At 40.4% G+C, this 22,500-nt stretch overlaps 4 protein-coding genes across 8 annotated transcripts in view; 3 read left to right on the top strand and 1 right to left on the bottom strand.

Moving 5' to 3' along the window:
- Positions 1-13,519: 13,519 nt before the first annotated feature.
- Positions 13,520-16,350, top strand: LOC126573998 (mpv17-like protein). 5 transcript variants are annotated; one of them, XM_050233877.1, is made up of 6 exons: positions 13,529-13,644; positions 13,857-14,017; positions 14,121-14,284; positions 14,350-14,438; positions 14,940-15,052; positions 15,121-16,350. In XM_050233877.1, the coding sequence occupies exons 3-6, from the start codon at positions 14,156-14,158 to the stop codon at positions 15,360-15,362; spliced, it is 573 nt and encodes a 190-aa protein (XP_050089834.1). In that variant the 5' UTR covers positions 13,529-13,644; positions 13,857-14,017; positions 14,121-14,155; the 3' UTR covers positions 15,363-16,350. The 5 variants fall into 5 exon arrangements, with proteins under 5 accessions (XP_050089835.1, XP_050089837.1, XP_050089834.1 ...); XM_050233878.1 differs by lacking the exon at positions 13,857-14,017 and having other exon boundaries at positions 13,520-13,644; XM_050233880.1 differs by lacking the exon at positions 13,857-14,017 and having other exon boundaries at positions 13,520-13,622.
- A 1,855-nt stretch (positions 16,351-18,205) lies between these two features.
- Positions 18,206-20,683, top strand: LOC126575961 (O-acyltransferase WSD-like). Its single transcript, XM_050236978.1, has 4 exons — positions 18,206-19,294; positions 19,366-19,939; positions 19,998-20,161; positions 20,233-20,683. Exons 1-4 carry the CDS (start codon positions 18,416-18,418, stop codon positions 20,569-20,571), a joined length of 1,956 nt encoding a protein of 651 aa, XP_050092935.1. The 5' UTR covers positions 18,206-18,415; the 3' UTR covers positions 20,572-20,683.
- Positions 20,684-20,824: 141 nt separating this feature from the next.
- LOC126575963 (uncharacterized) lies at positions 20,825-22,310 on the top strand. The gene has a single exon (XM_050236979.1). It carries the CDS (start codon positions 20,944-20,946, stop codon positions 22,204-22,206), a length of 1,263 nt encoding a protein of 420 aa, XP_050092936.1. The 5' UTR covers positions 20,825-20,943; the 3' UTR covers positions 22,207-22,310.
- Positions 22,311-22,328: 18 nt separating this feature from the next.
- LOC126575964 (MAPK regulated corepressor interacting protein 2) overlaps positions 22,329-22,500 on the bottom strand; it is a 2,016-nt gene continuing 1,844 nt past the window's right edge. The window contains exon 5 of the mRNA XM_050236980.1: positions 22,329-22,500. This exon is cut by the window's right edge and continues 493 nt beyond it. The gene's annotated coding sequence lies outside the window, so the exon portion shown is untranslated.

Consider the following 22,500-nt stretch of genomic DNA (forward strand, 5'->3'; position numbering starts at 1 on the left):
CATTCATTCTCATCGTTTGGAAGTATATCTACTGATCCTGTTATGTACAAGACGTCGTCATCGCTAATATATAGCCATGTGACGGAAAGTCATCATTTCTTTTTGCTGATAATCCAAAATCTTATCAACATGTGAAGGACCAGTTGTTTATTCCACTGTACCCCTGAAGAATACCAACAAAAAAAAAGCATCTGGTTCAACCGGTAAGAGGAAATTACTCGCTATACCGATAACAGATTACCTGAGGCTTTGACACTTTGCTAATCACATATAATCTTTATCACTGGCGGAATAAAATTGCTTCCAAACTGCACCAGCCATTGCTTTTGTTTAGCGTACATATATTTGAAAAATGATTGTGCAAGAATGAGATTAATAAGAAAACTTATTAAACTTGGCTTTTAACTTTTGTTAAAAGAAAAATACGCCTTGGTCATGTTTGTACTGTAGTCCTTTTACCTGTTTACTGTACCATTTCACTCGTATCTCTTGCTTTAAAACGGCATACCATAACAGTTCTCGCAGTGGAGTACAAGCGTAATCAACGGTGGAATGAACAATTATAATAGTTGGATGTTTTGTTTCGTGGCATAAACAGAAGTTGTGTGTTGGTGGTCCCGATGACAAACTGATCATGCTGATAGAAGGAGCACACATAAGTTTGTTGGCGCCATGCCGTACCACATAGCTATTTCCGATAACGATTCTTGCTTTCGAGAATCCCAGGCGTTGATTCTTCTGTTGACAGCGTAAAAGTTTATTTGTTAGTATACCCCTTTCTAGCGGAAACGCTTCAGATTTTTATAATGCGCTCCTGGACTTTGCAAAACATTCGCTTGGGATGTTTTGATCAATGCTGAATGCATGTTGCTTTTAATAAGAGACGTTTCTATTTATATAATATTAAATATTATATCTGTAGTTTGTATATGTAGTTTTGGGGCGCATTGCCGTGTTTCCTGGGGCACGTTTGCCATGAGACATGCCCAATGAAAACTCAATCGGAAATCTTTTTTTTTTCCTTCTTCGGTTCAGAGCAACATGGGCGACAAGCACCGTTAAAAGAAAACACTTGAGAATCTGATAAACAGTAGCACCAACATACAAAATACAATTTACTGCAAACCTGAATGGGTGCGCCTGCTGCGAAAGAAACGGAACTGAAGTAGAACGGTGAAAATGATGAGTCGATGCGACGTATGAGGCAATAGTATAAGCGAAACAGAAGGAGATAATAATAACATTCATTTATTATCATAATTACCGTGTGTGCAATTATTACATTTTTAAGATTTTCGAAGCTTCACGAGCTCGGAGTAGCATGGCAGGTTGGCGTGTATTGTTATGAGGCGCGCGTTAACTCAACAACTCATGGCAAAAGCAAGGCAAAATTTCTCGCCATACGTTTTGTGGGTACCTGTGATCACTCGGTGGAGTAACTCCGGTAGCTAATTACTTCTTTTAGGTTCAGGCGTGTAGCTACCGTACGTACTACCTCTACTCGCTACCAGAATAATGTTCGCCACCGTTGGTTGCACTGCTCGTACATGCAGAATCAACCAGCACGGAATTGTTCCCTTTTGTTTAGCCTTCGCGCTAACTATCTCTAGCGGATCCGTATAGTGGAAATGTTATAATTAAATGCTCAGACAACAACAATCATATTATGAAGATATGGTGTCTGGCGTTAAAATTAGCAAAAAGTGTATAGAGCTTTTCCGTCTCCACGACAGGAGGAATGATTGGCCAAGTCAACGCTAATATGGGGAAGAGTGAAGCAGCGGCAAACGTCCTAGAGCTGCGCCAGAGCAATAGCACTCCAAGTATTGTATTCCATTCCGTGGTTGAAACGTGACAAAAAAAAATAAAACAAACATCAATATATAATATTCGTCCTGTCCGAAAAACTACCATTCGTTTTAGCCATTACCCTAGGTGCTCATTGCGCCTCATTAATTCTGTTTCGTTCCGTTCCATCGGATTTCTGTTTCCGTTTTCCCTTACGGAGATCTGTTACTCCTACATTTAAGAAACGAATTAGATATCGTTTCTAAATATGGCATCCACGCATTCATCTCATCTTCGCCATTACCTAGGAATGGCCAATTAAAACTGACTCAGTTTAGCTGTTAAATCGACCGTTACTCTCACGATATAATTAAGCTGCTCTAGCTGTTCGCTTTTTGGATACATTATCATCGAGAGGGGTCACCTTTTTCTTCCAGCAATCCAAAATCAATCGCCAAAAACGAGGCATTAATTAAGCGAAATAAAAATAAAATAAATTCGACTCATCTTTCAAACAAGGCAAACAAAACAAGGAAGTATTTTTGAGAGCTATGCAGATTCGGGATGCACATCAGGATAACTGTCCTGTCCTGGCAGGGGATGGAATCGCCCGCACTAGACTTCTCGGTGTTGGTCATCAAATGGGAATGGGATTGTGCTTGATCTACTATTGACAGTCTGCATAGCTAAATAAGTAAACCTACATCGCTTTGCCATTTGGTCGAACAACGAAAATATCGCAATCGATGGGGGTTTCTTTATATTTTCGGTTTGCACAGCGTCAGGTCTGTGATGATCGTGATTGCTCCATCATAGAGATGTGACCATGGATGCTAGGTTTTTACAGCATAGGTGTGAAGGAATCGATAATGGAGCTTTAAACTTTTTCTCTTTTTGCTCTCCCTACAAACAACAAATATGTGTTGAATCGGGTGGCAGGCGCAAACATTACTTTTCGTTTTTTCAACATTCAATGATGAGTAGTCGATTGGGTTGGGTTTAAGACCATCAAGGACGGCCCGGTTAAAGATAAACGACATGATGACCCGTTGTGGCTATTTGTTATTATCTTTTTAAAGTCGGTTTAGATTGGCGTTTAGCTAAAGAATTCATGGAAATGGTTAAGAAGCAATCGATAATTATAATGACAATTTTTTTTCGTTCAACGCAACGGTTTCAACTTTCACCGTTTGTTTACAGCTCTGTTGGCATTGGACCCTATCATTGATTGTCCATGTACCTTTAAGTTGTTTTATAAAATGACGATAAAAGGCCAAAAGTGCCTTGCAATCGATTCCACCGTAGCTTCCAAGTTTCACCCAGCACTGGTACAGTAGAATGTTGTTTTAAAAACCGTAAGGTGGGGCAAACAGATTACCGTAGAACGAAAGAAACCATATTGCTACAGCACTGTGGGCGCAATACAGTGGCATTGAAATGCAATTGTTTTCGTTTTAGCTTGGAAAAACATCCACAACTCCCTTTTCCAACTTACGGATGGTTTTCCAATGTAACGAATCGTAACGATTTAACGAATTAAGAACTATAACTTGTTATGCTGAGCGTTTTAATTGCAAATGAGATGCTATTTTATCAAACCTAATCAAGGAAAAGCACACAAAAACACACAAAACTGAATCGATAACTGGCACACTAACAACGTCCACAATTTACTTTGGTCGTTGGGAGTGCATCTAAGCAACCTGAAGCAATATTCACGTAAACATAGAAGCAGCGCGGCATGTTGTGCGATGATAGCGTACGATGTGTATAGACGGTCGCCGTATAGTGATAATGGCCGATAACGCGGCTGGCGACAAAATCAGCACCAGCAACAGAGAGTGAAAAAATGGAGGGCGCAACGACGTGCAACGAGTTCGTAATTATTTCTAATCAATCAAAAAGTAAACACGCGAAGCCAGCAGCCACTTGTGTGTTATGGCAGCCTCGTGCTGAGATGTTCCACACTTCATTGAGCAGCTTTTATTAGCAGAGCAATACTTTTCTTCTTTTTCTGAACTATTTTACCTCTCGCCACAGTTATTATGAATGCTGGTATACAAAGGGTAAAAACAATTAAAACTACTTATGCAAACTTTGACAATTACAACACTGCAAGTTCTAGTGTTCTGCTTAAAGTTTGTTGGCTTGATGATGGTTGGAAGGATATTATTTCATTTCACCTGCCACGAATATTTTCCTTGAGTTTCTTCTATCATTATCTATAGTCTATCTATTCTTGAGTTGAGCTATTGATGAAGACATTGTTGAAGAAATGAAATTGATAAGACGCCCTCGCAAATATTGTTCAACACGTTCATCAAGTGGATGTTTCGAGACTGTGTGTCTTTATTTGCATGTAGTAATCTATTCCTATCTTGCTAAAATGTTCACTTCCTATCATAATGTGGCTCATTTTGAAGCATACCAGTCTATAGCTCTAACCGGTTCAGTGTTTTGTTTCGTGTTTTTGAAATGGAGCATCAGCGACTTTGGAAGTGCAAAATGGATGGAAATTGAACCAACCCTACGATGCCTAATAGTCTTAGACGTGTTAATGAACAAGTCAAATATTACACGACGTCTTTTTGATACCTATTCGAAAGCCAGGACTTGGCCTTGATCGAGACTATTAACGGAGGCTCAAAATGTTTCATTGGACAAAGAATCCCATTTCAAGCAAAGCTTAATTCGACAGAGTTTCAATACGTTATTGTGTTATTATCGACATAGTATAAATACGAGCGATGTTTCTTTAACGTTTTCTTCCTTAGTTCACTTTTTCGTATTCGTCACTGAACATTTAAAGTAAAGCAAGACAATCCAAGAGTGGTGAATTGCTTGAAATTTAAAACTCCACAAATTATTAGATTTTCTGATTGCCAAACTTAGTAAACTGCACTGGTCAGTTTTCGAAAAGAACCAGTAAACGAAGTGCCAAATTCTGTTGTGAGGTTTATTTATTAACTGTGTAATAACTGCTGGGATCATCAGACGCATCTATAAAAGAGATGGTTATGATAGACACAATCTAGAATCTAGGATAATGTACTTTAAAACGATAGCTTGATAATCAAATATCCTTTCAAAGCAAACGTAGGAGCGAAAAAGCCTTTGTTGCCTCTCTTATAGTAAAATGTTGAAATGTGAAATAAAAAGTGAGCTTTTAATTGGCTTCATGGATTTCATCATTGATCAACAGTAAAGAAATTTAAATTTACCACCGTGATCATTCGACAAATTTTTCAAACTTTTTGTTAGCAAATACGGCAACAGTAATGCCTGTGGAACTAGGAGGTGTGAACAAGCTCGTCATGCTCTTATTAGAATGAAAAAAAAAGAGTTGAGTCACAGAGGAAACAAGAGAGCGACGTTTCAACAAATTCAAGGTTAGGGAAAAACATATGGTGATGCAAGTTTTAGAGCTAAAAGGAACCAAGACTTAAACGACTTCGAAACTGAAGTAACATACGCATATGTTATTTTTTGTGAAATCATCGGTGAACATGCTATGAACAGATATGATTGAAAAGTTTATATGTTCTTAGAAACCATCAACAATTAATTTAAAACTTGATCGCTACCAGATGGGAATTGTTCTATAATTCAATTAGCTATTGTGAATATTGTAATTCAATTATAGATATAGGTTTCATGCAAATATAAATTGAAGAATATGGTGCCTAAAAGCATTTTTTCAAATAGAATAACATAGAGGTTTTACTGTAAAAGCACACTGAAATCTTGTACCAAAAGAATTTTTGGGTGGATAAGCTTTACGGAAGAGTTTAATCTCTTCTTAATCACTTATGCCTTGACGTGTTGCCTATGTCTTTCCAATTTCTATGTAAATGTTCATTTGCCCTAATGTGAACATTGATTAGAAATTTTTAAAACATAGCAAATTTACCGCACGTGGTGCAATTGGAAAGATAGAGAAAAATGCGCTTAATTGATGGATTGAAATAATACAATTGACTAGTTGAAAGGATACAATGTAAACAAATGTCCGACCCTTTTACTTTAAGGGGATATTGCAGCGTATCATAATCATCCCTTAATTCCTTAACTACCGCATTTGAAGCGGTTGTTTGTAATCCAAAACTAGCTGTTGATGTATTTGAAAAACAAAACGAATATTTCCTACTTGTGCTTCATTGGAGCATTAACTAAATGAATGATAGTAAGAATACAATAGAGCGGTTGGATCTAAATATATTATTGCAAGGATCCTTGTTATTGTTCTATTTTTTTTTAGATATTGTAGTACGGGCAACTAATCGATAAGCTGACTCTTTACATCTGTAGATTATTAAGGTAAAGCAACTGAAGGACTTTAAACATAGATTGATATATTTTTCGTTACATTCGTTCAACCGAACAAAGCAGGCTCTAGCGTGCGTAATCAACTAGATGTATTGTTCATAATTATATTTAATAATGAAATCGGAGCAAGTAGCAATATGATCAAAAACTATTGACTATGTCGTAGATATAAGCGTTCTAACCAAGCCAAGCCTCTAGTGAACGAAGGAAAAAACGAAACTAAACATCTTCCAGTAGATAGTGGAATAAATTAAGAGAAAAACGTTTATGTTAACTACACAGGCTTCCACACACCACGAATGAAAAGAAGATAAGTTTGTAAAAAAAGAATCGAAACAATACATTTTGAAAAATCGATTCCCGTTTCGTGAAATTTCTTTCTACTCATCTCATGTTGGCAGCGCTTAATATCCGAAAACAAGCATGGCGTATGAAATGGATAATATCGTTTAAAAAAAGGACATTGTTCACTAACCACTTTTGAAGTAAGTAAACCCTAGCATCAAATCGAACGAATCTTTCACAAAACAAAATATTTGGTAAATTTTCCTTAACTTTTCCGATTTATCTAGGCTTTTCATCTAGCAAGTAAGGTAAGTTTTATAATCAGCAACATTTGGCTCATTTGATTCTCTTTAGAATGGATAAAATAGCGTTTAAAGATTTCTTTGCTTGGACAAGAACGCAGAAACACTTTGACTATAAACCGATGGTGTATGATGGTTGTGCATAAATTGCTTTCGCCAAGTGTGAGTGTCAAGGCGTTCGAATCGTAGTTCATGTTCACAGTCATTCAAGCTGCAATGTTGCCGAAGTGGTGCGTGATTGGATGTGTGTGAGGGTTGATCTATGGTAGCAAGATGGTAGCTGGAGGTTCTTCAACTGTGCAAAGAAGAACCGGCCCATAAGTGACGGGTAAGGTATCTGCGCACAATTATCAAGCCACAGGAAGGAAGTCCATTAAATACACAGCAACGATTGGCTTCTCCCGCTGAAAGCTACTCCTGACCACAAGATGCAACTAACTGGAATCCACTTTTAACGGGAGCCATTGCCATCTCGCAGAAGCGATCTGACAATAGTAGGCTGTACAACGACTAAGCGTAACTTCAGTTCGGTTTGCCCTGCAATGCTCGGCAAGAAATTACGTTAGCATAGACTGACGTAATCAGCATAGACCGACAATAACTGGTTAAAAAAGAATAGGATCACTCTGTTGAAGTTTTCTTGTCACCCATATTTGAAGAAACAATTTCTATACGCGTTGTAAGTAGTGGTGCGTTGTAATGTCGCTGTGAATGCGTATGGTGCGGCGGTCGAAAGAAGGCTACATGTGCGTTTATTAATGCCACTCGCTTGTACTCGTAGCTCCTTTGGCGGTTTCAAATCCGCGATGTCTATAAATGGAAGCTACGAATGCTCAAAGCAAAGAATGATTCATAATTCAGTCATAATTGTATTCAATTTGTATGGTAAAAATCCTGAACTGAAACCAATCGCTTAAGGTTACATTTGGGGCATGTTTATTAATTACTATCGTTAGTGAGTATAGTAACATAGGATATTTTAATGCAAAACTCACTTGTAGCCAATTACCAAATCTGTGTTCTCGTGTGAGGAAACGAAATAGCGACTGGAATGGAAGCTTCGGTAGCTGCTGCCAGATTGGGTAAAATGCGCACAGGCCTTGTTATAAGGATATCAACACATTGTTAAAAGGTTTCTGGTTTCAAGGTACTGTCTACGTTCGTCTGGTAAGCTGGCCAAACCTTGCCGTACGATTCCGTGTCTCATCCATCGTCTCTCAATAATGCTGGATATTGCTCTCTCTCTCCCTCTACCTTTTTCTTATTCGAAACGGTGATGCTACTTTTGCGTGTAACCAATTTTCGTTCTCACCTCTTCCACGTGATGATGCTTCTTGCAGCTTCGACCAGCGCGCCCCGTCTGCGCGCCCATTCGACGCCTCGTTTGTGCTTTCGTTCTTAATGCCTACCTACTTTGTTACATACACACCACACATTCTCACTGCTTGCAAATGACCTCTGGAACGAAACCCTGGGCAAGACGAAATGCGCAGAAAATGAAAATAACTACTAGCCATTCAATCGCGCTAAACCCATGACGGGCCTGCCGAGGTCCGCCTTGGCAAGAAATAGGTTCGGACAGGCTGTGGCAAGTGAAGAAATCGGGTCGGGCCGTTCATGTATTTCATCCGCTTAAGGAAAGGTAGGAAAAAGGAAACCCTTCCGTGGTTCCACAAACCATGCCAACGCGCCAGCCGATGGCTTCTGAGACGTCCATGCTGCGGCTGTAAGCATGCTTATTTGATTGTGTAAGTGTCCTGTGGAAGGAAGTGGCGTTTAGAACGTTCTTGCAGCATAACGAGCATGGGACCTTTCGTTTGCGGTGGCGTGGAGGTCAAGAACATAGCAAAGCAAAAGGCAAAACAAAAAGCATGGCTTCTTCTTGCGCTCGTGACCACTAATACATCAGCAAACCCATTTCCTCGAGATCGTATTCTTGTTAGGCGGCCAAGTTTCGTTTCTTTCTCATCCTTTCCTGTTCTGGGGGTTTACGCTCGTCGTCGTCGTTCTCTCTTCGTCTGCTTTCGGTTGCTTCTTCGCAGCCTACACCTTTTGGATTCTTTTTTCTTGCTCCATTCGCTCTCGTCCCTCGTCTACACTCCACGTCTCGTTTGCTGTGCTGGGTTGTTTTTTCAACATTCTCACTCCTCCGTATTCCTACTAATTCGTTTCTTGTTATGCTCTTGCCAACATAACCTAGCGGAAGGAAAACAAACGCCCAAATGTAAAAAGAGTTGGTGTCTACAAACGCGCTCATATGCTGCCAACGCTCGACCCGTAAGCAATCAACATATTGGATAAAAAGGAAAAATGTATGCGTAAAACCCCGATAGGCTTTAGGAATAGAAACAGTACAAATAATTTACAGGGAGTGAATGAAAGAGATGATGAAATAAAATGAAATAGTGTGCGAATAATATAAGGAAAATACATTAAAAAAATCGTATGCCTACGTAGATTAAATTTGAATGGAGTTTTGTTGAACTATTGAATTAGCTTTCAAATACAGTTTTTTTTATTTCAAAGGATAAGGAAACCTTTACATCCTAACTTTAGTAACATCTTAAAACGATTAGAAGGCGTCTGATGTTGATGGCAGCATCCACTATGCCAGTATTCCTTAAACACACAGACGAACACACGCAGAGCAGAGGTGAAAAACGATCAGCATCCGTGTCTGTTCCCGTCTTGAACCGTGCACAAAGAGGCTACCACCAGTTTCTTCTTCTTCTTCTTCTTCTGCAAAAGCTGCTCGTGCTGCGCCAGCGAGAAGAGCCGATAAGGGTCGATGAGGATGAGATTTTAACGATCCAAGCTTCAGCATACAAGCGAGCGAACGGGCGGACTGGCACCGATGGTTACTTGTGGGCAACGCCAACCATTTCCAAGGCATTCTACGCGAGAATGAAGAAGAAAATTATCTAGGAGCTACGCAGACTGGCCAACGGCCTTATCCGGTGGGCTGTTCGTCTTCAGCGCCAACAGTAACAATAATGATTGGTAAAATGAAGCGTTCTGCGCATTTGGAGGCATCCATGGTAAGTTGAAAGGCGCCAAGAGTGGTAAATGCTTTGGCATACTGCTTAGCAGATGAGATCAAATCAAAGACGCTCAAGTAGAAGCTCTGTATTGACTTATTATACACGGTTTCTCCGTAGCTAGGTTCAAATGGTTAAGATTCACTCCTAGTCATATTAATACAAAAAAATTAACTAACGTACCGTATTATGGGGCTTGCTTCATGGTGAGTATAGAAAGCAATATTGTTAACTCTTATAACAGTGCACAAAATGCAGATTCTATACTATAATGCCTAAAAAATACCATTCCATGCCATGGAAAGTGATATGTAAATTTCTTTAAATTCAATTTACGTTTCCCGAGTCATGCTGCGGGTGACATGCATACGGGAAGAAGAACGACCACATTCAATTCATAAACATTGCATGTCTTTACCGGTGTTATAAAACAGTGGACAACTCTGCCATCCGTAATAAAGGGGAATGATGAACAAACTACATTAGATGGTGATAGGGATTCCAAAAATCACATCTGAAAGCATGGCACGTTCAAGGTAATGAAAGAAGAACTGGTCAACTGGTGGCGGAATGGTCCTAGTCATTACTAGCTTCTTAAAATTGGTCTGGTCTCTCTTGTAACCATGGCCTTGAGACAAACTAACATTCTAGAAGACGAAAGCCGTTATAATCTGAACGAATATTAATTGTTTAGACAAACAAATGCAATATGCAAAGACAAGAAACAATGAAAACCCGTTTTGTGTCCTAATTTTATATGTTTTTAAATTGATTCACAAAGTGCATGGCTTTAGATATGCTGCCCAATTTATTCTGTGTGCAGACCTAATGATGAACACTCGACCAGTACACTCGACCTCCCATCAGCATAGACCGTTTTCAAATAATGTTTGCTTGTTAATGACTACTGTGTGTCTGTGTGCCCTGTGTCCAAAATTCCTTTTACACTCATTCGTTTTTTTTGTCTATTTTGCTGTTATTTTCAAACCATGCCCACAAAATGAACGGCCCCAAAGCTCTCCACTGTCACAATACGCTTGCTACGTATCGATGATGATGGTCATGTAAACAGCCTTATGAATCCGAATGTTTTATTTTCCCGATCTTCTAACAGATACTCGCTCTTGGAACACCGGTCCAACCGAATCTTTTTGAAATGTGTTATCTGAGTACGATCTTCAGGATCTCCCAGTGATTCCATGGTTCCACCGACATCAAGGAGGCTCTAACCCAACACTTGTTTGCTTGGATGCTAGAGGCTCTTATTGCCGAGCTAGAGGTAATTTTCAAGAATGAGGTTTCATCTTTGCTTTGTCTCGTTGTTTCTTCCTATGGTCACGCAGTCAGATTCGTCAGACCACTTTGCATCACAGCTAAAAATTCTGAACGACTTGAGTCGTTTGTTTAATGATCAGTGTTGGGAGAAAGATTTGTCTATGTCTACTCTTCTTTGGTTGGTCATTCAATAAATTTTATTCGTTTGCCCTTCCAATACATTCATTTGAACAGTTTATGGGATAAATTATATTCACTTTCTTTTATTCTAAGCCATAACAGAAGTTAAGTTGTGTAGTTAGTTAAAGCGCATTTTATTATTTAACCTTTCTTTTAAAAAATATCGCAGATTGTGAATGATGCCTGAGCTATCTGGCGATAGTTATTAAAATAGGTTTTCACTATCCTAGCACATCATATTTAACGGACTTTTATTTAAAAATACGCATGTACTATTATATGCAGAAGTACTGTGTACAACTACGAATTAAGTCGGAAATTGTTCATGTACCGATATGGTATGGTAGACGCGGCTTGGTAAGAGGTGTGCTTGATGCATGAATAATTATTTAAAAAGTGTTGACTTGAACTTTATTAGTGCGTTGTTAGTACAAAGGCTGCCGCTGCACTAAAAGTTACACAACTGCACCAAGCTAAATCGGCAGAATTTTGGGTCTTGTCAACCAATGGGCCAATGTGTTGGCTGCTATTACACCGAACCGATTATAACGGCTGGGTTTTGCATGCAGGAGAACCATGCTACGTTGTCGCCTACGATACCTTTCATGAAGGCTAAGCCAAGCTTCTTCAAAGAAAAAGGAGCGCTAAATGCGTGAATAGTAGAGGTGAGGACCGGGTAGAAGGGTATCTAGCCAATGCCGAGCATATGCTGCACTTGAGCGCATACGAGCCGGTACTTAGCATTTTACATACATTACATTGCTTTAAAAGCAAACCGCGTGCTCGACAAACCGGTCTGCCTTATACACACCTCACTCACATGGCGGAATGCGTTGAACGTGGTGCGCTGCTCACACTTAGTCCCACCACAAGCAGCACAAAAAACTCATGCACTTAAGGGGATTGAAAGTTCGCAGACATCTTACGCTGTTGTACAAAATCACCTCTTGCCGTAAACTTATCATAACCTGAATTATATGTTGCATAAGCGAGTTCCAAGTTCTGGCTGGACTGTTTGGAAGTTCTCTGCCTCGGTTTTCGAACAGTTGGGAATTGTTGTGTTGTTTAATAATAGAAGTGATTTTCATAAACTTTTGTTTCAACGAGTAGTAGATTGTTTCAAGAAAAAAAACAGGGAAAAAATATGCTCCAAATCAAATTCAAAACAGCACTTGGCGCACACAGTCCGTTCATAAAGTTTCCTTTGCAAAACAGTGGGAAGCAAATATGAAAAGAATAACACTTAAGGAGATGCTGTTCAAAGAATATGATCACCAGGTCAATCGTGCTCGTGGTGACGAGACGGAGCCCCACCCAGGGAAAAGCGAATGATCCAAAGGGAGGTGAATAAAAACACCTCAGGCGATAGAGAAACTTGATCCACGCTTATCGACGACCGAACGCTGCCCAGTAAAAGGGTTAGGACTGCACGGGGAGGGAGGCGAGGTCGACAGGTACAAGGTCTGCTTGTAGGGCTCGTTAGAAGAGTTGAGTTGGGTCAATTAGCACATGGTGAAAGAACTTTACGACGATGCGCTGAGTCGGGGCGAGTGCTCCAGGCCTGGTAGGCATCAAAAATAAAGAACAAAGAATAAAGAGAAATGAAAACACGACCATGCTGGAGTAGGGTTCTGGTGGCATGAGGGAAGAGGTTGCAAGCGAGAGTTATCTCCATTTTCAACTGGTTCCCTTCAACATCTCGTCAGCGTTTTAGCGAATGGAGCCGTGAGCGCATGGCCGAAGCTAGTCGAACAGCAGCCACTTCTACTCCTTAACTACTTCCTCAGATTTTGGCTGTCTCATTTCTGTTTTCTCGCGTTTCTCACAAGACGCGTTCACCATTCAAACACAAGCCTAAGCCGGGAGGATTGAATACCGCTGGAACCATGAACGAGCACCAGGACTCTTGCCGATTCTTTCCCAAACATATGTTATATGTTTACATAATTATTAAATACGTCACACGAAAACGAATAAAGTGATTTTCTTAATCTACTTGAATTTTTCGCTAATCGGAAATTGGAAGAAAAAATAGTGGCTCCTTTTTTTAAACAATTATTCTTTGGTACGATGGAAGTGTTGAAGTTCACGCTGTGACCTTTTAGCGACAAAATATAGTGACACAACAAAGCCAGCCACAATATTGTGCACATGAATGGTCGTCGGATGCTCGATATCAATTTAAAACAGCCGCTCAACTCTATTAAAACCAATTGATGGTGATTGTAGTATCACACGGCACCCGCCTTGGGACCTGAACTGAAGCAACTCTTTGCTTCAACACTAGAAATTTGATCGAACGCGACAGTGTTACTTGCTGCGGCAGTGAGACCTGTTGCGTTTGTGATACTGCTTGTCTCGCCCGTGCTAATTTTGTGTGAATACGTTGGACACAGCATTTAAAAAAGTTTGTTTGGTGCTAGTGCGTGTGAGTGGGATCAAATTTTTAAGTATGAACTTCGAATTCCGTAAATATCAAACGTCAAAATGTGGTTTGCCCGGGCATCGGCAATGGTGCCTTTTGCGCATGAATGTTACTTGTTTTCAAGCAGCACATAGGACCGAAAGCATTGATTTCTTCGTCTGTCATTTTAGTGATTCCGGGATGTGCGAGACGATGTGTTCGTCTTCTTACTAAATATTCTCTTTAAATTCGTAACAGGATAACCACCTTGTTGTTTCATATTACTTAAACTTGCATACATTTGTACCATGGTGTGATAACGTTATCCTCCCTCAACACAATACAAGAGCAATTTTCCTCTTGATAGCCAAAGTCTTGTTGCTACCCTTGTTTATGTGCTGAGTGCAGAAAAATAACTAGTACGTGTGAGGCATTCAGGGAATTGGGACCATATTCTAAACAGAACACGATTGAATAACAATTGTGCATCGATTCTCATTCCCGTTCGTTCGACTTTTCCAGGCGTACGGTGCTAGAAGGACAAGGGATTGGCAACCATGGCAACGCTTCTTAAAGCGTTCGGTAGCTTCTTAACGAAGCATCCTTTGGCCGGTAATAGTCTGGTATATGGGACGCTGTACGTTGGAGCAGAATTTTCTCAACAGACGATAACGAGAAAAATTCTGGTTAGCTTTGAAAGTGTTCCCTAAAGAAAAATTCTGCATTATAATATCTTGCTCGATCTTTTTAGACGGATCCGCCTCAAAATATTGATCGACCAACGTTGGCCCGGTACGCCATCATGGGCACGTTTGTCTATTCACCGATACTATACAATTGGTGCGTTTTTTATAAACTCTACGAGATATCGACAAGAATCAATTTAATACATTACTGAACTCACTTCGCTTTCAAACATATTTTCCATTTTCCTGACTATTGTCCGTTTCTATGCGGATAACAATTCAGCCTCTTTGCCTCTTATTACGATCATATCTCATTTTCTTTGTTTTCCATGCCTGCATTTCATGCCTCATCTCGCGCAACAAATAGTAATGCAAGGGAAATTATTCACATTTAAAGCTCACTGGAAGTAGTGCCAGCTTTGATCTATTTGTTTATGATAATTTGATTCCATTTTTAACGGCACATGCAATGGAAATCGAAGCATTTTGCATGGTGAAGGTAATTGAATGTACACATTGCTCTCTATATATTGTCCTCCAAACTGCTCTGTACGTATATGTAAATAAATCACACAATTATATGTCCCTGAAACCCAATGTTTGGTTGGACGGCTGTGGTTTGAACCTATTTTATTAAAATTACTATATGTTGCAGGTACAAATGGCTGGACAAAACATTGCCAGGTACCGCGAAACGGATTATCGTGAAGAAACTGCTTCTGGATCAGTTCATATTAACTCCTCCCTTATTAGTAATCTTTTTCACTGGTATGTATCATTCTTTGGGCATATGTTTAAAGATGGTAAATTGTGTTTTATAAATTTATCATTCCCAGGCATGTCACTTATGGAACGAAAACCTTCCATCACAGAAGAGTGTCGCCAAAAGTTTGGTGCTACTTTTGCACGCTCCTGTCTCTTTTGGATTCCGGCTCAAACTCTCAACTTTGTTCTAGTACCACCCAAATTTCGCGTAGTGTATGTGGGTTCTTGTGCCTTTGCGTGGGTTAATATATTATGCTGGATAAAGCGTCAACAAATTGTTAGCACGACGAAAACCGCGAAAAGCTTTGAATGATTATTGGTATTTTAATCGACTGTTACAGTTGAACTCTATGAGATTTTTTAAAGTAATTAGATAGCAAAGAACAAGAAAAAATCCTGGCCTTATAGCTAGCAACAGCTGATTGCTGCGTATGCACAACACGTACCGCACGTACTGAACTCGTTACGATAAGCTGAATAAAATGGCTCTTTAGATATATTATAATGCATAAAGTACAAAAATGTATACAGTCAGCTTTATTTTTGAAACGTAACACAAATGAATTGGTAAGTCCCAGTGTCTCGTGCTATGTACATCTGTTAATACAATGTAAACAAGCTTTTTTCCTAATATATTGTTAATAATAATGTTGGAACCATACCCTTTTTTCTATTCTACTTACTGCAAATTCGTAGGTGTCCGGACGATTAAACTCTTTCGGAAGCGGTGCGACCTAATGTTAAACACTATTTATAAAAATAATTCACACCTTTTTCACTTTTTCCTAACTTCGTCGTCCTCCCTTCCGCTTCCCATATTTATCACCCAACGGCCATGAGCGTCGAATCCACCAGCTCGCCATTATGGGGGCCAGAGAAGGAAAGCAAGTCAGACAACGCGCACAACTTTTGTATACATATCTGAAATTGATTATAAACAAATGATTTTACTCGATCGTATTTCGATCCCATCACTCTGCTCAGCGAAACAGGCAAATGCTCATAGTTGTGAGATGATGTGGTATGGTAGCATGTAGCATGAACATAAGTTCTGAACGGATAGTTTGCCTTCTTTTTGAATTGTAACACTCAGGAACAAAAGGTGACCACTTAGCAGCAAAACACTTTACTAGAGATTTGTTTCAGTTTTCTAACATGAATGCACTAGTCCTAGCAGCATAATCGTTTATTACTGCTGTAATTTGATTGCACTATCTGCAATAGATCTGCCGAAAAAAGGGGAACTACTGCCAGCAACATATGGGGAACAGCAAATCGCGATGCTCGAGTGTACAGAACTGTACTCTCCCCGATTCTAGCGCACGGCGTGTGTGCTCCCGTGAATCCACAATCCATTGTGTATAATAAAAATTAAGAATAACAAAAACAACACGGCTCCCCAACTCATTCCACAAATCCTATACAAACACACAACTAATACGATCGCCCAACACGATCGATGCTAGTGGTGTTTTCCCCATGTACGTTTCGAAGATTAGCAGTAGACAGAAGACGCGCATGCGAGAAAACATTATACTTGTCTATTTACCTATTGACCGAAGGTAAGGTGACCCCATCCATGGCCAGTCATGCCATGCCATGCCATGCCATGTGAGAGGAAGGGAAGCCGGCGGGAAGGGACGGAACAGATTTATTTTACGACCGAATGGACGACGGACACCCGTATTTGGCACCTCTGCACCCTCAGCCACGCTCCGTTCACTTTCTCTCTGGCTTCAATGTGTTGAGTTGATAGTTGAGTTCGTAGTAAACCACACGGGAAACCGCAGTTTTCTCGCACCACAGAGGCGTACGCATTTTCCGGCGGACTAACCGCAGCATCCAGCGCAATTGTAGGCAAAAATAAACGTTGCCTCTTCTAACAGATCGCTGGATCGCCATACCTGAGAATGCCAACAACACTTTGGACGAACCGGGCTCACGCACAACGCACCGACACATCTCCGAACCGATTGATTTCTCTTATCAGAACACATTCTACGTTAGCACGCTTTTTCGCCACTTTCTACCGCACTAAAAACTGCCCGCAAATAGCACTGCACGGGTTAATTCGGGGAAAAACATTGTATACAAATAACAACCACAACAAATAGCAAACTAGCATAAGCCACGACCTTCGCAATAAACACGCGACGCTCAGAAGATCCCGGATAAGACTGGCTGCTATCGTCGATAACAAAACGGGATCATACGCTTTGGTCGTTCAGGTAGATCATCCAGTCTATGGCGCTTATCGGTGTTTTATCTGAATGTTTGTGGGCTCCGAATGCAATTAGAATGACTCGCGGCTGTCTTTGCGTCAATTAAAGGATGATGCATTAGTGATAACAGAATCCTGGCTAGATGAGTCTGTAACGTTGACCGTGATTTTCGATGATTTTCTGCTCTCTGTACTCTCAGATATGTTTTACTCAATTAAGAATAACAAATACAACACGGCTCGCCAACTCATTCTTTAAATCCTATATAAACACACAACTAATACGATCGCCCCACACGATCGATGCCACGAACCGCATCCAGCGCAATTGTAGGCAAAAATAAACGTTGCCTCGTTCTAACAGAAGGGCTGCGTTTCAGTTTTCCGACTCCAAAACAGGAGCAACGGGCGATGGAAAATGTTCTGCTGGAATGTGTGAAAATGTGGACCACACATTTCGAAGGGGGAGAAATTTATGTTTCGATTAAGTTTTTTGCTAAACGACCGATGATCGGAATACGAATAGGTGCGCCGTTCGATACGACAACGACGTGTTAAAATAAACAAACGCATTTAATAATAACTCTCTCCTGTAGCTCGGTTTTTCCTTTTCTCATTTCCATACTGAAACGGACCTGTGGTTGCTATGATGCATAGATACAAGAAATACTGTTCTATTGGTTATACTTTGTAAGACGCACCATCACAATGTGGGCTTTATCTATAATAATAAGGCTCTTTCTTAGGCCAATTGTCTTCCTAATGCTCGTCGAAAGAAAACTCGTACGGGTTCCCTGCAGCGCATCGCTTACAAAAGACGATTTGCACATAAGAAAGGAAGCAGTGGCGGTTTGCGATGTGCCATGTCCAAGGCAATAATTTAATATACGTTCTATGTACGCTAAACGAACTCTATAAAACGGCTGTTCAACGTTTGTCTTCGCTTACTATTGCTCTAACTAATGCACGGATAACAACTTTGCTAGTGCATTGCTGCTTCAGTGGCTCGTGTTGATCATTCTGCTGGGTGTTTTACGATAGTTTCGTGGCTGACCTATGAGTTTTGCGCCTGGTTAACGTGCAGTGCCAATGTGTTGGGTGGTGATTTGAATAAACTCTCCGCAATTGTCGTATTTGATGACAAAATGAGCATTGAAACGGTTTCTTTCTTTGATTGGGCCAACGGTCATGGTGCTTCTCTATGGAAAGCCATCGCACAGAACTTCAGTCATCCGGATGCGTTCGGTCCTAATAAACCAGTGCCAGCGACACGAGCATACCGTACCGTTCAGGAAAATCGAATCGATCTACTACTCTCTCCTGTTCAGCTTGGCTTCATATCTGGATTAATTTTGTTTATGTTTTTAAAGCATAAAATAGGCCGTTGGAGAGAGGAACATAATCACCTGAAATTCAGTAGTGCAACCACCGATATTCGACGAGTAATTTACACTTTGTTCACTTTCCTGGAGTTCTTATTACTATCTCCACTTTTAATAATCGTTGTACTAATTTTTAAATCCTATCGCAATGGAGTAGGATTTGTGCTTCGAAAGCGACATGGTAAACATTTCAAGGGTTTACTCGATGGGGCAGACGTTGTATGGGCAATAGAAGATCAAAACTCTCGTGGAATGATTAATATCCTGGCACACATTGAACAGCCGCTCCTGGATCATAACACTGCAATTAGTGCAGAAATTTTACTTACCCTACGTAAACGCATCTCTTCACGACTTATGCGACAGTATCAGCCTCACTCTAAAATGTTTTGGAAACGATGCGTAGAACTGGGTTACTATTTTTGGTCAGACCAATCCCAGCTCACCATCGAAGACTATATACGATATCTGGATCTTATCCCCGCGAATGGCGATAATTCTTTTATCGAGGAATCACAATTAAGGGCACTTCTCAGTGCTATCAACAATCGCAAGCTTCCGGCTAACCACTCTTCCTCCTGGGAAGTGCTTGTTGGACGACAGCCGTTACTGAATAAAAGCAACCAAATGCTCCAATATCCCGTAAGTATCGCTTAGCATTTAATTTTGGTGAACTAGATTAACTAAGATTGATACCATACTTCATTCTACAGATAATATTCCGTGTTCACCATTCGTTGGGTGATGGTGTGGCGCTAATGCGTTTACTCTTGGAATCTATCGCCGATAAGGAAGTACCAACGCGCTGGAAATATTTATCCAAACTAAAGCTGCTCAATATTAACTATATCCTCAAACAAACATCGAACGTTTATAGTATTTGCCGTCCAAAACTGTATTTGACTGGGTTGGTGAAAAGGCTTCCATCCATATCCGATATTGTAGAGCAAGTGCAACGATTGAAACGTATCATATTCACCATTTACACTGCGCCAGCCTTTTTTCTCGACGTTTCGAGACGACAAGTAGACGACAATTGCATTCATTCGACAGAAATTGCAGATGAAAAAGTGGTCAGCTGGATACACGAAGAAAACATTCAGGATAACAGCGAGGCAACGATGGTCGATATCATCAAGCGAACCAAACGGCTTTTACCTGGTGCACGATTCTCCGACGTTTTTCTCACGGCCTTGTCCGCTAGTTTGGAGCAGTACTTTAGCACACGAAGTGAAGATCCACCTCAAAGCATTACAGTAGTTTTACCGGCAAGAATTGAACAGGAACGTAAGTTAACCGAATGAAGAGAGATGATTCTACGTACTTACCATTCCTTCATTTTCAGCTTCTCATTTGAAGCTGCAAAATCGTTTCTCAGTGGCCTTACAAACGCTACCCATTGAGTGTGGAATCGATTTAGAAGATTCATTTCGGCATAGAAATCTCCGGAACCGAATACTTGCCGTTAAGCGATATTCAGACGTTTTGCGATCTTCGTCCGACTATATGGTGAGTACGGTAAAATTTGTTACAAAAATAAACACGCCGTGAATGAAAATTTCATATCGTATTTTCCACAGATTAATTACTGGATAATTTCAAAAATGACGTGTCTCTTTCCCGAAGCCATACTGCGGAAGATTCTTAAAAGCGCACACAGTACACTAGCAATCTCCAACCTACCAGGACCACAGCAGTTACCTAGGATACAGGGACGAGAGCTGAAAAATCTTAGCTTCTTTATCCCAAATTTGGGCACCACAGCCGTTGGGATAACACTTCTAACATACGGAGGTAAAATGCAGCTAGGCATATTGGCTGATCGGGCAGTCATATGTACTGAAGACGAGGCACACAGTATTCTGCAAGGTACGATACAGGAGCTGAAAAAGATGGGTGACTTACTAGCGGAAGTGTAATTTTAAACTGGTGTTACATTTAGCTTTTGCTCCTTAATTTGCCTGATTTTTCGTTGGAAACAAAATAAAACACTTTATGGTACATAACACTGGTTCCGCATTTGAAAGATGAGTAGCAATTGTGCCATACAATCTCGACGAAAAACCGCCCGAGGTGTTTTAGCTTACAGTTGAATCATATAAATCAAGATACAAGATTATCGTGATGGGTTTATCATTCTCCATCTTGTTTGCTCTTTTCTTAAGAAACGTAATTGCACTTAGGCGTCAACAAGCCTTCTGATAAGCGACATTTTAACAAACAAAATATGTTCTTTATAAAAGCACGCCTGTTGTTGATTCTAGTCTGCTGTGGCATGCTGCAAGCAAGTGATGGAACTTATTAAGCGGTTAGGGGTGACTGAGGAGAGTATACAGCAAATTGTGCAGGATCATCTAACGACGAAAGCAACACCATGGACGAAACCGATTCAGATCGGGCACATAGCTATAGAACCATTTAGTGCTTGTCCCGAGGGCTTTTTGGCGGATCATTACATGCTCAAAGTGAAGTTCCAATCCGGTAGCATTGAAGAAGAGCTCCAGTTTTTTGTCAAATGTTCACCCGTCGATAAGCAGCTGTTAGCACAGTACTTAACAGAGATCGGTAGTTTCAAAAAGGAAACTAGTGTACTACGGGACATACTACCTGCGCTTCGAGTCTATTGTCCATCGCGTCAGTTGGCACCAACAGTTCACCTAGCTCATGAGCAGCGATTAATTGTTATGCAAAACCTGAAAAGCAATGGTTACGAGGTGGTTAAAGTGAAATGTGGCATCCTTAGCGAGCCATTCTTGCGACAAGCACTCAAAACGCTGGCATGCCTTCACGCAAGTTCGATTGTGCATGAAGAGAAATGCAAAACATCACTCCTAGAGCTGTTCCCCGATGTTCTAACAGAAAATGCATGGATCAACAGTCCAACAAGTACTCGAACAAAGGATGTGGAAAATGTGATCACGCTTTATAAAACCTTTGTACACCTGTGCGATCATTTATCTGCCGAACGTAAAGAAGCCATTGTGCTGCAAATACCAACACTTCTTCGATCAATCTATGAGTTCGTAAAACCATCGAACAAATTTCGAAATTGCCTGAACCATGGAGATTTATGGTGCAATAATCTGATGTTCAAAATGGATGCTACGAACAATCCAACGGATTGCATCCTAGTCGATTATCAAATGTCTCGATATGCTCCTCCCGGATACGATATCAATTTGCTCCTGTATTTAATCAGCAGCTCACCGTGCCGCGCACAATCGCGACAAACTCTCTTATCCTATTATTATGAGTGTTTTGTCGAAGTTTTGGATGAACACGGTATAGATGCCCAACATATTTACTCCAAGGATAATTTTCTGACGTGTTGCGAATACTATCGACTGGCGGGGCTCATACATGCTTCGATCATTAGCCCCGAAGTAACACTTCCATCTAGCTTTTTGGAGCTAATTTTCGAAAGCAACGAATTAACGGCTGGCTTCATGCCGGATTCTAAAATAAACATATGCGTGAAAGCATTCGAAACCGATAACACATACAGAGATCATATTGTGGAGCTGATGGATGAGTTATTCACTTTCATTGCTTAGAGAGATGCTGTACATCGTTCTTCGATAAATGTAATCTTATGCTGAAATACTATTATGTTTCGGATATGTAACCAGACCAATAAATTGTATTTTTTTAAATCACATCAATTCGTGTTTTCCTTTCTCCTCGTTAACAATGCAATTAGTACGCATTTTCAGTAGACATCCTGCATTTCTCATTCGTTTTAATTGTTTTTTTTAGGGTCGATACAGCAAAATCCTGGATTAGCTTGAATTTGCTGTATTTTTAACAACCGTTTGAGCTTTAAGAATGATTCCTTTGCAATTCGCTTA

Source organism: Anopheles aquasalis, chromosome 3 (genome assembly GCF_943734665.1).
Source record: "Anopheles aquasalis chromosome 3, idAnoAquaMG_Q_19, whole genome shotgun sequence".
Taxonomy (NCBI): Eukaryota; Metazoa; Arthropoda; class Insecta; order Diptera; family Culicidae; genus Anopheles; species Anopheles aquasalis.